The 15,189-nt window shown below is 47.0% G+C and overlaps 2 protein-coding genes across 2 annotated transcripts; one reads left to right on the plus strand and one right to left on the minus strand.

Annotated features, from left to right (window-relative positions):
• Positions 1 to 1,119: 1,119 nt before the first annotated feature.
• Positions 1,120 to 4,944, minus strand: PtA15_4A309 (uncharacterized protein; the record flags this gene model as incomplete). Its single annotated transcript, XM_053168180.1, has 12 exons — positions 1,120 to 1,336; positions 1,413 to 1,742; positions 1,818 to 1,919; positions 2,002 to 2,709; positions 2,786 to 3,251; positions 3,324 to 3,531; positions 3,598 to 3,698; positions 3,782 to 4,062; positions 4,138 to 4,345; positions 4,465 to 4,584; positions 4,674 to 4,767; positions 4,840 to 4,944. The coding sequence occupies 12 exons, from the start codon at positions 4,942 to 4,944 to the stop codon at positions 1,120 to 1,122; spliced, it is 2,940 nt and encodes a 979-aa protein (XP_053019415.1).
• Positions 4,945 to 5,464: 520 nt separating this feature from the next.
• Positions 5,465 to 9,708, plus strand: PtA15_4A310 (uncharacterized protein; the record flags this gene model as incomplete). Its single annotated transcript, XM_053168182.1, has 7 exons — positions 5,465 to 5,482; positions 5,607 to 5,665; positions 5,765 to 5,938; positions 6,198 to 6,993; positions 7,060 to 7,206; positions 7,275 to 8,655; positions 8,711 to 9,708. 7 exons carry the CDS (start codon positions 5,465 to 5,467, stop codon positions 9,706 to 9,708), a joined length of 3,573 nt encoding a protein of 1,190 aa, XP_053019416.1.
• Positions 9,709 to 15,189: the final 5,481 nt, after the last annotated feature.

Genomic DNA, 15,189 nt, shown 5'->3' on the forward strand with positions numbered 1-15,189 from the left:
AGAGCAGGGCTAGTCTAGAATTGAGCAACCAAGGTTATTTCCGTCGGTCCTACCACGCGCGAGCATAGAGGCATGTGTCCGGAAATCCTTATTTGATCAAAACACGGCACGCCAATAGGGTCCAGCAATTTTCGTTCGCTCCCGTTCAGACAGAGTCGGCAGACCAGCAAGCTGGGGCCATAAAAAATGCCGACCTTAACACAAGTCCCAGCCTCCGTGCGGGCGTGCAGCATTTGGCTGGTCGCGAAGCGACCCCGACCTGAGAGGGAGGTGAGACTGGGCTGCCGCCCAGACCCGCTCACCACGAGTGGCTAGTTAAGCTCGAAAAAATGCTTGTTACTGTTTACACGCTCATGTACTTCCCAGAGATTCGCTGTAGCGGGGCAATTAATCTGCGAGCTTAAGAAAGCCAGTGAGAGTCCCAAAGGGGAGCCCGCAGGGACTCTTTCTCACAGAGAACGGAGGTCGCACTTTTGCGAGGCGCTTCCCGCCGTGCCCCCCGGCACTTGTACGAAGTGCGGTTCTTCTGAGGCTAGGATCCGTTTTGTGGAAGAGATTTTCAGCGTAATGGTGCTTGAAGACAAGATCCCACCGTGAATTTTGGGCTGGCTGCATACTGATGACTCCCGCAGTAGAGTTTTTCTTTCAGTGTGTGTGTATGCGATGAAGAAACTGAAAGCTTGCATCCGCACTCCTTCTCTCCTCTTTGTCCCAGCTCCGTGGTGAGATGCTAGCCGCACTCGAGAAAAGGACATGGGTAAGGTAGAGTTGGATTAGACTTTCATGATCTGTAAATCAAGTGCGACGGGTCGTGTCTATATATTGGATCAACTTGAACTGAAGAATTGCACTTTCACTACCGCTGAGCAATGGTACCTTCCACCGCGAGGCCATCGAATCTTCGTCACGGAATACTTCAGGTATGCATATCTCTAAAAATACGATAATTACATGATGTCACGGTAGATATCAATAAATCCACAAGATACACTGTTGCTACATGCTACATCTTAATGAGTGGAACAACGAAGATGATGTTGGATGGAGTGATTGATGGAAAACCAGGCAAAGGGACCGAAGAGGGGGGAGGGTTTTTTTTACAGGCGGTCCAGTCTGGGATCAATTAAGAGCAGACATAGTAGCAACCATGACTGCTTCCTCATAAAGAAGCCTATTCTTCTTTTCGACCTGAATAGTAGACGTCGGATAGTAACCCTCGGATGGATCGGGAGAGGACAGTGCCGCCGACTTTTCGTATATCTTCAGATCGGCTTCATATATGTCACTCCTCGCTGAGGTTGAGTAAAGCTTCAATTTGTCGAACTGGTGCAAGTACCTAGAAGCATGCCCACAGTCCGTCAGTAAGAAAAGAATCGGGATTCAACCCAACAAACATCGTGAAAAACACCCACGAGTTATATTCCCTTGCCTCTTCTACGTCGACATTAGGTTGAAGCAACTTGGTGGCGAGTCTTTTGGTTTCGTTTCCTGTCCCTCCGGCCACGGATGAAGCTTGATCGTCGTGGAAATTGAGGCCAAGTGCAGTCTCTCCATGAGTGACCATAGCTGACATTCGCGGTTCTCGGCCCCCCCTCAGCTGGCCTTTCGACGGCCCTTTGTTGGTACTAACACCTTTGACCGTGCTCAAGTTTGACTTCAGAGTCAGGTTGGATTTCGTCTTGAGCCATCGTCGAACACCAACTGAAACCCCAACACCATGTGGAGTTCGCTCGGCGGAATGTCTAAGTACGAAATGGCAACAGGCTCCTAAGCCCATGTAGAATACATTGTCAATGTAATCAAGTCCTTCGACTAACCTTGGCATCCGCTCAATTATTTCATTTACGCCTCTTCTCCTCTTGAAAGGTGATAAGTTTGTTTCCATTGCCTTGGTCGAAGTGTATACCATGGTTGTCAATCTTGAAAGCAAACACGAAGCACATTCAGTTCAGATCACCAGCGTGTTGGTGACATCAATGAAGAATTTGTAATCATCATTACCCTTTGGGGATGAACATGTCACTACTATTCATCTTCCTCCCTAAATGATTTTCGGTGCTCGTCCAAAGCCAAGGGCGATAGTAGCGGATGAAATAATCGTCGTTGCCGCGTTTTCGGCTTACATCTAAGAGATGCTTCGCAACTACTTCAGGATCTTGTGGAGGTTTGATTAAGTGGTTAGGATGAAACCACTGGGTATAAGATCGCTTGACAGGATTGATTGGTTCAAATCGAATAAAGTTTTCGCTGTCACTATCACTTGCGGGACTGCCTATTGTAGAAGCAGCAAGTGAACTCATGATGGAAGATTCCGGTCCCAAGTCGATCCTTGAGGATGAGATTCTATTGGATATTGCTGTTGTGTTCATTGAAGGTGCCGACTCTGTTATACCCAGAAACAAATTGATTGAGGCTTGCTTATCGGCATCAGCAAAACTGTTCGCGTAGAATCTTTTGAGTCCTTCGAGAGTATCTCGAGCATGACTCTTGTATTGATTTCCCGTCTTGCGATATGTCTGAAGGGTGTTGACCAAGTGAGAACCGCCATATTGGAGCGCAATTGTGTCACCTAAATCGTGGTACATATTGGTCAGGATGTCAACGGCGTCCGAGTCGTAAGGTGCTACTTTGGATCTGATGATTCCTAGTGCGTGTAACTGATGCGCCAATGCTGCCTTGCCGACCACGAATTGGGCCGCATTTGTTCGACTGAAAATGCAAAGAAAGAGAATCGACTAGTTAATGCTTCTGCCCATTCATCATTAAAATACATCATAATGCCCACTCTATACAATCAATACAATTCGTACGACACACTCCACATTGAATGAGTGGAGCGGACCGATAAACCGACTTTTGAGTTTCTCCACTTTCTTCTGGTTCCCCATCATCATTGAAAACTACTTCTTCGGATTGAAACAGCTTGTAGTTGGGATCAGGGCCGCTGTGGAAAAACTTGGTTTTTTCGATTACTTCTTCTGCAACTCCGCTTAGGTAGCTGATCACATCCACTTGCCGTGAGCGTTGGGCAGCGCTCATGTCAAAGGAAGAGAACTCAAGATGTGAGGGCTCGGGTAAGAATTGACTGAGATATTTCAAGCATTGCCTAAACTCTGGTAATAGTTTCGATTCCCTCGTCTGCCGCTCCTTCTCTTTGATGAGGTTCAAGACAATCACAGGGGCTCCGTAGCGTGCGAAGAGGTCATCGAAGTGGATGGCAGCTCCGGAGAAATATGGGTCAATTATCGAAACTGCAAAGTGAACCAGGATAAGCGGTCAGTTGATAGCTACTGGTCGAAGCTGAATGAGTGGAATAATTTTACATTCAATTGGTGGCTTGGCTTTGGTGATCGTTGTGTCTTGATTCCAGAGTAAAGGGATACTCCCACGCAACTGGACATAGCTGGTGTATCGAGGATTGGGCTTGCGGGCGTCAACGTCCTCTCGATTGTCTGGATCCGGGAGATGTAGGGAAGTGGTGATACCATCGGCAACGATTTGTTCGATTTCTACTTCGTTTGCCACATATCCCTAGGAGTGTTTGATGAGAGTCAATCTTTCACCTGTCTCAATCAATCAGCAAAATAATCTACGTACATCTTCACTAACACCTCGTTTCAAAAACCGGGCACCAGCGAAATGACGTGAACGTCGAGCGATAACAGCGACATACACCGTTCGTCCAAAGACATTCAACTCTTCAGAGGAAAAACAAAGACAAAACAAAACAAAATTAGTCAATTTCTTTTTTTTTTTTCCTACTGAAAACGAAAGCTCTGACTGGATTGATCCACAAAGCCGTAGATAAGCGGTAGGACCCATGGACTGCCTCCTTCTTTATCAATGCTGTTCCCAAATGCAGACGTCAGAAGGTAATGATTCCAGAAAAACTTGTCATGAAAGCCCCATGCAACTCGTCTTCGGTCAAGTCCTTTGAGCTCTGTAGAGGGATCGTGAGGAGATGGGCCGGTAAACTCGCGTGGGAAGGCAGACTGAGATGCTGAGTGGGAGGTTGTATGAATGAAGTAGGATTGAAGGGTGTTGGTTATGTCGTATGAATAGCTGATAACAAAGCAGCGAAGGCCTTCAGCTGGGTGCGTGTTCGACATGCTTCATGCGCGGGAGAGCGGGGATCACCTGAAGTAGAAATTCTTGCTCAGGTCGACACTCTTGAAGGCGGCCATGAGTCTAGCTTCTTCGACTTGCTGGTTTTTGGCCACCTTCCCTGTGATCGGCGTCAGTTGAGTTTCTTCACTATGATATATGTAATGACCTCCGACCATCGCCACAGGGATCCTGGTCTTGATAGTGACCATGTAATATGGGCCGGTAAATTTGATAAAACCTGCAAGATCACAAAGTAAACAAAAAAATAAAAAAAACATCATCTCAACAGAATTGTTTGTGAGTGATTGCTTGTGAGGGATTGTTTGTGAGTGAAGAAGAAAGAAATGCGAGACTCACCGACAATACCCCAAAAGGGCTCGAGCGGTCGGGTGAGCCCGCCAGATGAGGCATTGCCCATGCTGAGCTGCTCAATCAAGGCCTTCAATTCCACAGCCGTATAAATTGTGGCATCTTCGGCTAAGCTTTGGAAAACATGGGTCAATCGATCCGGTTCAAAACCCCCCTCAAGAGAGCTTGCAGTTGAAAGGACAGATTGTACCACTCACTAATCATTAGGTTGCCATCATCATCTAGAGTCTTATCGATTTTCAGCACCCGATTCGTGATCCCAGGTTGGTCACAGCCGGTAATGTAGAATCTCTGTCGAGAAAATGTGCAAACCGAAAACGAAGTCAGTTGATCGCAGCGCTCAGCCAGTTTGGAAGGACTTACCACACGGGTTTCGTAGAGGCAAAAACGTTCCATTGGGTTGGCTCTGTGAGAAGTGCCGAGCGAGGATGCTGGATGGCGAGTCCTTGGATTGTTCTTGGAAGTCATCGCCAGTTGTCAAGAGCAATCGACAGATGGCGGCGAGCTGCACTCAAGTGGTCTGAAGTGTGCCTTGCTGCGCCGGTAGGCAAGTCGACTCCGGCAGGCTAAAACCAATTCCTAAAACCCCCACCATTCATCCAACCGTCGAGCCCTCAAGCGTCGTGACACGAAGAGGACTAGTGACACGAAAAACACCGGTGGTTACGATCACCTTCAACCGAAAGCCAAGCGGCTGATGTTGAAGACCTGGGGAAGTGGCTTGCAGTGCGCGCTCGGAAGCAGGGCTGTGCGGTGCGCGGGAATAAAGCATGTGTTTCTGGCGGGACTCGCGCGGGTTTCACGGGGCAGTCACAGAGGATGTGGCCCAGGCCGGGAGTCGGTGGGCCCAGCCTGGAGGCCGTTCACTGGACTTCGCGACGCTCACCTCGGCTCGATACTCTGGCTCACCCACACACCACCAGGGGGACTAGCAACGACAGGGCGAGCACCGCTGTTCACCAGCAGGGACCTCTCTCGACAGACCGAGATGCACGCAGATCGACTGGTCAGTTTGTCCTCTGTATCGTCTCCAATCGCTTCCATGTCCTGCTGGTGTGTTCTGGGGGGGGAGCTGCCTCGGCTGACCCCGCTGCCCCTCCTCGCGCCGGACCCCCGTTCGAACCCCACAGGAGCCAGCCATCGCCCGCCAACGCGAGCGCGCGGTCGAGGACAGGCAGCAGCAGATCACGTGAGCCGCCCACTGCGCACTGCCCCCTCCTCACCCCGACTGACAGCCACCATCCACAATCATCCCGATGGCATGGAAACACCCAAACATAATTTACAGTGCAAGCCAGGAGATCTATCGCCGGCTTCTCAGTGAGGTCTCCTGGGCCATCCAGAGCATCCGTCAACTGGGCGAGCTCGGTGGCGGGCTTGCCCCCCCAGCCCAACCTCCGATCTCGTCTGAGCAAGAGGCTCGCCTACGTGAATTCGTCGAGAAGATCACTACGGGCGGACAGTACGTCTCTCATTATTATTTGGCTTCTCTCTTCTGTCGCATGGTGCACACCTCCCAGTCCCCTGTCCCGTTCCTGCACATCCCGCCCTCACTGGGGCCGTCGCGTGCGGTTTACTCACCTTTCGGCTTATATGCCACTCATCCCTTATCATTTATTTATCTCAACAAGGAGGAAGTGTGATGGTACCTTGTCACTAATCCAATACGCGCCCCCTTTTGCTTGCCCGTGTCCTGTCATCCTCTTTGTCTGACGCCATAGCTCCCCTCATGACCTCGATCTCGTCTCCTTACAGGATGCCACTCCTCCGGACCAGGCCGACGTCTCACAGCCCAGACAGGTCGGCACCGAGGCTGAGGTGGTAAGTGGGGATCCAGACGCAATGGATGTGGATGTTGCAGCCGACTCCCACCAGCGAGAAGAAACAGGCGATCTGACCACAGCTGGAACAGAAGCCGCCAATGCTCAGCACTCAAACTTGAACCCTGCTGATACCGACGCACAAAGATCTCCCCGGCCGAGCTCCGCTGAACCCCAATCCATCACCCAGTCGCAGCCCGTCCTCAACGCTCCGCCAGACCCTCCCCCCAAGAGCAGGACGGAGTCGCAGAATATCCTCTTAGCTTCCGCGAAAACCCAACTTTCTCGACAATCCCCTCCGGCCACCAATCGCCACGGCACTATACTTCCAACAAACAAGCCAACCATCGCTAGAGCAGCTTCCTTGCCGTCCGAGAGCTCAACACAGTCACTCAAAGCAAGCCGTTTCGTTTCGCTTGATTATGCATCCCAACTTCCCCCTGTGCCAGTACAAATACTTGCCAGTCGACTGTCAGCCGCACAGGCGGTAACGGGAACAGCTTCCAAGAATACTCGGCGTCAGGCGATCCGATCAGGGCTATGGATCGGCCCAGGTAGCTCTGAGATCACCAAGCTTGGTATCAAGGCCCAACATATTGGAGTCAAATCTACACTGCGCAAGAGTTCGACGACCAGAAGTAGATCCCCCCACGAAAAACCTAAATTCAACAACGTCCTGACCACGGCTGATTGGAAGGTACGGATTATGAAATGCTGGTGTGGAGCTCATGTGCCACAATTAACGTTGGCTTTGTTTTACTAGACAATGGTAGACGAGCTACAAATGACGAGAGCACTTGAGATGTTGGAAAGATTGAAATCCGAGAAAGTATGGGCGTATTCTCAAATTAAAAAACCTCGCATTGCTCCTGTCCAGAAGGCGCACTGGGATCATCTACTAGATGAAATGGTACGCAGCATTCTATCTAGTCGTGCCGTATGGCGTCTACTGTATGGCTCATGCGTTCCATTTCTCAGTCATGGCTGCAGGTGGATTTTCGGCAGGAGAGACGTTGGAAAATTGCTACTGCTCATCGTTTGGCCAAGCAAGTCCTGCAATGGCATCAAGCCGACTCCATTGGCAAACAGCTTTTACAAGTTAAAGTGCATTCCCCTGGAAAACAGCCAGCTGAAATCGACAACCTTAGAGATAAGGCATCATCGTCACTTGCACCACCCCACCAAATTGGCCCCACAAATACACGGTCGATTCACCTCACTAGGCTTTCTTCAGAAGTTGGCTCCAGAGAACTTGCCTCACCCTCTCTTTCTACCAAAGCTTCACCTGAATCATTCCGAACGACTCAGCCGCCACGGTCACCCATCCCGACAGACGCAGCACCCATCCCCGCTGTTGAAAAACTCACCGCAACTACCACCTCCGAAATCAATCTCACATCTCCCCAGGAATCGCGCAAAGCTTTGCAGCAAATCAAGCGCTCTCGGATTCCAATCTTCGAAATGACCCCCGATGAGACCCTGATTGATGTGAAGAAAATTGTACTGGATGGTATCCATGCTAAGCCAACCGGACACACCGTCGAACATGTTAAGTTACAAAAGCTTTTCGCTGACCTGCCATTGTTCGGGGATCTTGATTCTCGCCCGGACAAACGCCCCGACGAAGCTAGCCCTCATCTCGGTCGTATCGCTCGTGTGGCACCTTTCCTGGAAGGCAAACCACTCCTCGTCAGTACTCTCCAGCCTTCAAAAAACTGTCTAGGGAAACAGTGGCGAAATTTGGGACCATTAGCTGCCGATGATTTACGCGAGTCAGGAGACCATAAGTCCGATCCTAGCCACCACCATAGCTACATCTTCTCGGGCCGAAAGTCGAAAGATGTCAAGGAACCGATCATCCCTGCTCCTCCCTTATCTACTGCGTCAAATTATGGACGAAGTAGCGAACTCACGTGGGCTTCATCAGATGAGGAACTGCTCAAGCAAATTGCCACAACCTATGAATATAACTGGAGAATAATCGCAGACGTGCTTAATGCTAGTCGCTCTCAGTCGGCATGCATCCCCGTGACTTCCCGTGACTGTTATGACTGCTGGACACGACTTCAGTCACACAAACCCGCAACTCATGGCCCGTCAACACCACTCTTCAAGTCAAATTCTGAGTCGAATCCTCCTGCTGGTGTGGTTCCCGCTCCCACTCTCTCGAACAATGCCCAACTCCCCTCGACAGAAACAAATGAACAGAATTTGACCGATGACCCACTATGTGCCAATCCTTCAAAGCGCCCAGGCCAGGCTTCTTTGTTCCCTAACAAACGCACCGCGCGCGAGGATGCTCTTCGCGACATTTCCCGTAAACTCAAAGAGCAGAGGTCTCCAGACCTCCCAAAGCCTGGTGAGTTGTTCTTAGTGATCCCAATTTTGCCTACATTAACCTCTCGGTCCTGTAGTATCCCCCGGACACCCACGCCAAGTTAATCTAAATGCGCACGAAACGCATGCTCAGCCGATCAGGCCTTATATGACCCCGCTGGAAATGTCAGCTCTGAAGGCAGAGCGAGACCGACAAGCCCAAGCGGCTCTAGAAATGGCCAAAAGGCAGCAGCAGATGCATCAAGAATCTCTTCTTCATCAAGCTAGGGCTGCTGCTGTGGTCGCGGCTGCTGCACAAATCCTACCAAGAACTACTGCAAGCAAGGTCGCGACATCGGTAAACGGCAGCGTGCCATCTCGAGTGCACTCGCAACCAACAGCTCTGAACTTCAACCAAGGTCGTCATAATGGCCTGCCAGGCGTTACCATACATAGACAGGTGCCCCAAGTGCCAGCCCGTTATGCCACCAGTCCACCGCTCATCAACGTCAGCAATCGGGGAACAGCATCACCTGTGCCACATCCCCCCGCAGCTTCACACCAAGCAAGACAGTCATTAATGGAGAACCAAGGACCTTCCGCCGCGCCAACCAGTTCCCAAGCGCCAATTCTGCCTCAGCTCCCGAACATGCCGCCAGGATTCCAGCCGAAGACGCCGAATTCTCAATCACCAGCTCCAGGATCTACCTCCGGTCATCATACCCCTAATGGGACCACACCGACGCCGAACGGGCTACTTAATAACACAATCTCCCTCTCTTTGACGCCCATCCAGGTGGCCCAATATCTACAACTACAGCAGCAACAGCATCTCCAGCAGCAACGATCCCCCGAGCATCGGATACACCACCAACAACATCAACAAATTCTGCTTGCTCAGCATTTTCAGCAGCAAGCTCAACACGCCCATCAAGCTTCCACTCAAATCTTTGGGCACCAATCCCCGACGCTTCTTCACCAGAACGCGCCGATCCCCAACGGCCAGTCTCAGCTATCTTCAGGTGCGGCCAGTGCGGCCAACTCGACCCCTCCACTTGCCGCTTCCTCTTCTCCTCTCCCCCACCCACCCGTCTAGAATATCGAACTCCCTAACGACGGACAATGGATTTTGTTTGACTATCCTAGTCCTGCATTATCGATCGGTTCAACCTTCTGCGACGAGAAACGATTCGAAGGTCGGACTAGAGATCACACGTACTCCCTTTTTTTCGACTTGACCTTTTTTGTTTCTTTCTTTGAGGACTCGATATCGCTTTCCTCGTGGCTTTCGGCACCCCGAGATTACGTTGACTTTAATGAGACAAAACATCCAATGCCTTCGTTATCCAAAAACATTCAAGACTTTCGTTACATATAACGTGCATACATATACATAAACATATATAGACAACTTTCCAAGAAACACTGAACGTATCAACTCAACGCGTGGTAGAATTCTTCTTCATGTCTTAGTTTTTTCCAAGCTATATATATTGAGGATGACAACCCTTGATGAGCTTGGTTTGGTTTCCTTTTTTTTTCTTCTTCTTTAACGATATACAGTTGATGCTAGATGCCTGTGTGTGAAGTGTTGTGTTTTTATGTACATAATAGCCGTAGAATACATAATGATGATGCGATAATTTTGGTTGATCCATTCGAAATCCCGTTTATATTTAGAAGGCATGTATGGATGCAAGTTCTTGACAAGCTTGATGGTATGCTCGCGTTTCCGTAAAGCACTGTGGATCTCTCAGCTGACTTTCCGCGCCTCATCGAATGATCAAGTCTATGTACCACTGCAAGAAAAAGTCAAGCAACTGCCAGCAGTTGACATGTGAGAACTCCAAGCAAGCTTGTGGTATTACACAAGCCTTTTTCAAGGCTTGCTGTTGACCAAGCCTCAATGCACAGTGACTGTGCAGAAAAGGTTTATGTGTGTTTGGGTGGAGCTAGAACAGCAGTTTCACAGCAGTAACCCACACGTCAACTGATAGCAGTTGCTGGACTTTTTCTTGCTGGATACGCACATCACAGTACCATCAGGACTCGTTTTATGCAGGGATAAATTTTAAAACTTATTTGGAAGACTTCCCTTTGAATCTGTAGGGGGCTACAGAGTCAGATATACAGGTTCTGCAGCCCCTGCAGAACCAGATTGAGTCTGCACAGACTGAGGCCCCAATTATAAACACCTTTTTGAGATATTTTTGAAAAGTTTTTGAAAACAAACTGAAAAGTATTTGAAAACAAAATGAAAAGTATTTGAAAACAAAATGAAAACATTTTTTTTCCAAAAATGGTTCAAACACACCTCCTGGGTGTATTTGAGTGCATCTGCAGTATTTTTGGAATTAAAAAGATTTCAAAAAAAAGTTCAATTTCTTTTTTGGGCAAGTTCAAAAACTTTTCAAAAATATCTCAAAAAAATGTTTATAATTGGGGCCTGAATCTGGTTCTAACCTTTGCCCTGCAGAACCAATAGGAAATCCTCCATTATTATTTTTTATTTTTATAACAACTTACCAATATGTAGATTTGTAGGTTTAAAAAGATTCATGTTCATTCTAGAGTTGTAAATTGTAGCTCTGTGTGGAGTGTTGCCCAATAACTATGGCAAGTGGCTCTTAGATTAATTCATCTATCACAGTGCTTCTCTAAAATCATCAGAAATCTGTCATTAAATTTGAGCATTTTCCTCTTACAGTGACCCCGCCATGTAAGCATAAGGATGGTGGACAAAAATCCTATGCTTGCATCACGGTATGCTTCTTATCGAGGTAAAATCCCAGCAAAACCAAGAGAATGGTTGCGGGAAATCTACATTTATGCTATGCTTACATCGTGATTATGCTTACATTGTGAATGCTTACATGGCGGGGTCACTGTATATCTCAAAATCAGTTCAAGTCCCACCAAAAAAAGAGAAATAGACAACCCCAGTGCCTCTTTCCAAAATTTCCATCCGGCCAGCAACAAACCTGACATTCTGACACAAACAAGTTTTTATGATTTTAATTCTACAAACAAGCTTTGCACACCCTAGATATAAAAACATGTCACTCCCAGAGATTGCACCAAACCTAGGTTGGGTGGATCTCTATACCACATTTTTTTTTTACTTTAGTTTTTGAAACACTTCAAAAATGTTATTTCTCTCTTGGCAACCCATACAAACAAATACTGATTTTGAAGGGGTCCTTGGCAAATTTCTGAAACATTGATCTTGCTTCTTGATCTGGCCCAGCTTGTGTAATATTGTTTTGAACAGGATCATAACTTCCTAGCCAAATAAAAGTGGTTTAAACTTTTTCTCAGGGAAATCATTGCTGGTACATAAATGGTTCCCATGTGTGTCACTGAAGAAGGGACAATCAGCCAGCAGATAGTGGGGCCAAAATGGTCTAATGGGGGAAGACCATTGTCACCCGGAGGCCTTGCAAGCTGCTCTTGGCATGCAGGTCTCAGGTTCAAATCCTGGCAGCCCCACCCCACCCCCTCCCCCTTGGAATTTACAATCCTCCTTCAATAGATCTTAGTATTTAATAAAGTTATAAAACACATCCGTAACTGCAAAAGTTCTTACAAACAATGTAATTACAGTTTCATTGTGGGCTTACAGTGACACCATAGTAGCATCAAGTGTGCAATGTAAAATCAATCAGCACTTAAAAAAAACCCTGGCAGGGATTAGCTTTACTTTTTCCAAGAAGAATTCTTCCCTAATCTGAACAAATTTCATGTCTCCAGTCTCCCACAAAAAGTGTTTATTTTCTATTCACACTGAAGTGCTGTATGTTTATATTTATTTAGGGAGCTGGAGATTTAAAACCAGTAGATTTTGATTAATTTACAAAGAGCTGAATTCTCAGGGAAGAAATATATTGATTCACGAACAGTTTATACATTCAATCATAAACCTCTTGGACAAATTTCACCGTTTTTGTTTTCAATAACAGGAACTTATTTCACCATGAAAAAATTGATGTGAATAGGTTTCAAGTGACATTTAGTAACATGTGTTGAAAGTCCAGTGGTACTCCAACTTTAATCACCTTGAATAAAAATGATGCCTTGGTCATCATCAGGGGGTTCTGCAACTTTCCCTTGGGTGAATGATTGGAGAAGGCTGGAATTAGCTTCATGTCACCTGCCACCTAGTCCCCTCAACTTGTTGTGATATTTGAACTTGTCAGAATGGAAGGAAGACACCTAAATACACAAACCCAGAGAAAAGACTACCCCAAGTCAGTGCTGACACCAGGGGAGAATTTGATGCACTCTCCAGAGAGTGCCTGACTGTAATTTTATGTTGTTCTGGGTCTGATGTCAGTCAGATGTGTATTAGGAAATGATTGATAAATTATTCAGAAGTCAATTGGAAGTCTGTAATAATTTATGAGGAAGTATCACAGGACCTCATGCAATGTTGCATAGAACTATTTCTTTCTTTAAGGATAACTCAATTACAACCTACAATGAAATCATATTTACTCAATGCCTAATTATCAATCATTGCTGGTGAATTTATTGAATTTATGTTGATCAATTTCTCTATGTGCAAGGGGTTTCAAACAACATAAATGTGACTAGCTGGGGCTTTAATGGCTTTCCAACCAGTTTTTACTTGTCATGGAGCTGTGAGAGTCCCCTCTGGTGATCTGTCACCCCAATGTACGCACGTACACAAAGGTGAAATTTTCAAAATGCAAAACAGCTCACATACATGTGCATGGAGACATTGGGAAACAAAAAACCATAAAAACAACTCACAAGCTTGTATGTGTTAAGAAGACAAGTTTTTTAGCTGAAATCTGGTACCACAAACCTCCAAGCTTGACTTGAAACATACTTTCACCCTATTTTCATCCATTTCTGACTCAATTATAGATGATACCTGCCTTTTTTTGAGGGAAATATGACAATTCAGGTGGGCCTTTCACATCATTCTTACCGGTGTGTACGTGTTGTTGATCTGAAAGAGACCCAGCCTGCAATTTGTAACAACATTTTGTGCGCACACATGAGGGAAAAATTAGCAAAGTGAAACAATGAACACCTTCATGAGCATGTGAATAATTTGAATTGAACCCCAAGAAATCATCCCAATCAACAAACAGGTCAAATTGAGTTATGATTCAATTGTGGCCATTGTATCTTAGTGGTTTCAACTGTGTTCTGATTGAGTTCCAGTTGAGTTCCAGTTGAGTTCTGCATGACTTCTTGATGATTTATGGATGAATCCAGGATCAGTTTCAGAACAGTTGTGGATGAGTTCAAGCATTGTTCATTATTCCTTACACTACTTTCACCAAAAGCATCCAGCACAGTTCTGGAAAAAGGGTATGGTATGGCACTCTCTGGAGAGTGTGTCAAAATCATCCCTGGTGTGACTCATTGTCAACTAAATGGGTACTTGGGAGCACATTATTTTAAACATTGTAATTCCAGGAATGCTTGGACAGATTTTCGAGTGGTGCACTCAAAATCATGGGGTCCTGAAGTTTGAGTTCATGGTTTTATCTAGCAACAAATCATTGGTTGGACTGGATGATAAATGACCACAAGCTGTGTTGGGAAGAAAACCAAAACACTAACAGTGCTGTACACTCCAAGGCCATAACTTTAGCCAGATGAAAATTTGAGGTGATCAAGCTTAAGCGGAATCACAATACGTGTTTCCCTGTTTCTTTCATCAAGGACCTTGCAACCACCGCTGCTTTTCTCAGACGGGGCTCACCATGACTCATGTTTGCCGCCGAGATCACCGGTTCCCAGCGGTTGGTAAGCTCACCTGCTGTGAATTGATTGGCTTTACTGAGGGAGGGACCAATCACTTTGTTTGTTTCGGCTGTGTCGGCAAGCATAATACGCTGCAATGCTTCTGCAACCAATCCTGAGCCTCAAGAATGCTTCCAAAAGATCTAAAACCTATAGTTTTTCACATTTCCTTTTGGATGTGAGCCTCCTTCAGCATTTGTGTAACCTTTTTTTCTCATGAAACTCCAATGAGTGATTTACAAAAATTACCCAAAAAGCAGATGATGCAGCACACAAGCGTGTCCGGGATTGGCACAAGCCACTCCATGCAAGAGATGCTGGACAAGCTACCCCGGCGTCCCAGCGGGACCCTCTCTTGCGGGAGGCTGTTCGGGCCCGGCAAGCGGTGTGACTGAGGCACAAAATTGAAGCTTGGCCACCAATAAAAAAAAAGCGACAAGGCCTCGGAGATAAACCAAACAAGCCTCAGATCCCATTAATTGTCGCAGAGCCCTTGTCATGAACTCGCTAGTTGGAACCGTGAATATCAAGAGCTTCTTATCCGGTGGAGCTGGGACGGAAGTCTGACGGACACTGCTACAGGATCACCTGGGCTGCTTCGCTTGCGATGGCCGACTCGGACAAAATGATATGCAGGATACGACAGTTGACAAGACAAAGAACTATTGCGAGATTTGTTGTGGTTGTTGTCACGCCCACCACAATCAGCTCCTACAGCAGTCTGGTTTCCCAGCGTCTGCCCAATTTCCCTCAAGTCATCCATCCATTGACCTCCCTTTTTGCAAGGCCAATGAAT

The sequence above is a fragment of the Puccinia triticina genome, chromosome 4A (genome assembly GCF_026914185.1).
Source record: "Puccinia triticina chromosome 4A, complete sequence".
In the NCBI taxonomy this organism is placed as follows: domain Eukaryota; kingdom Fungi; phylum Basidiomycota; class Pucciniomycetes; order Pucciniales; family Pucciniaceae; genus Puccinia; species Puccinia triticina.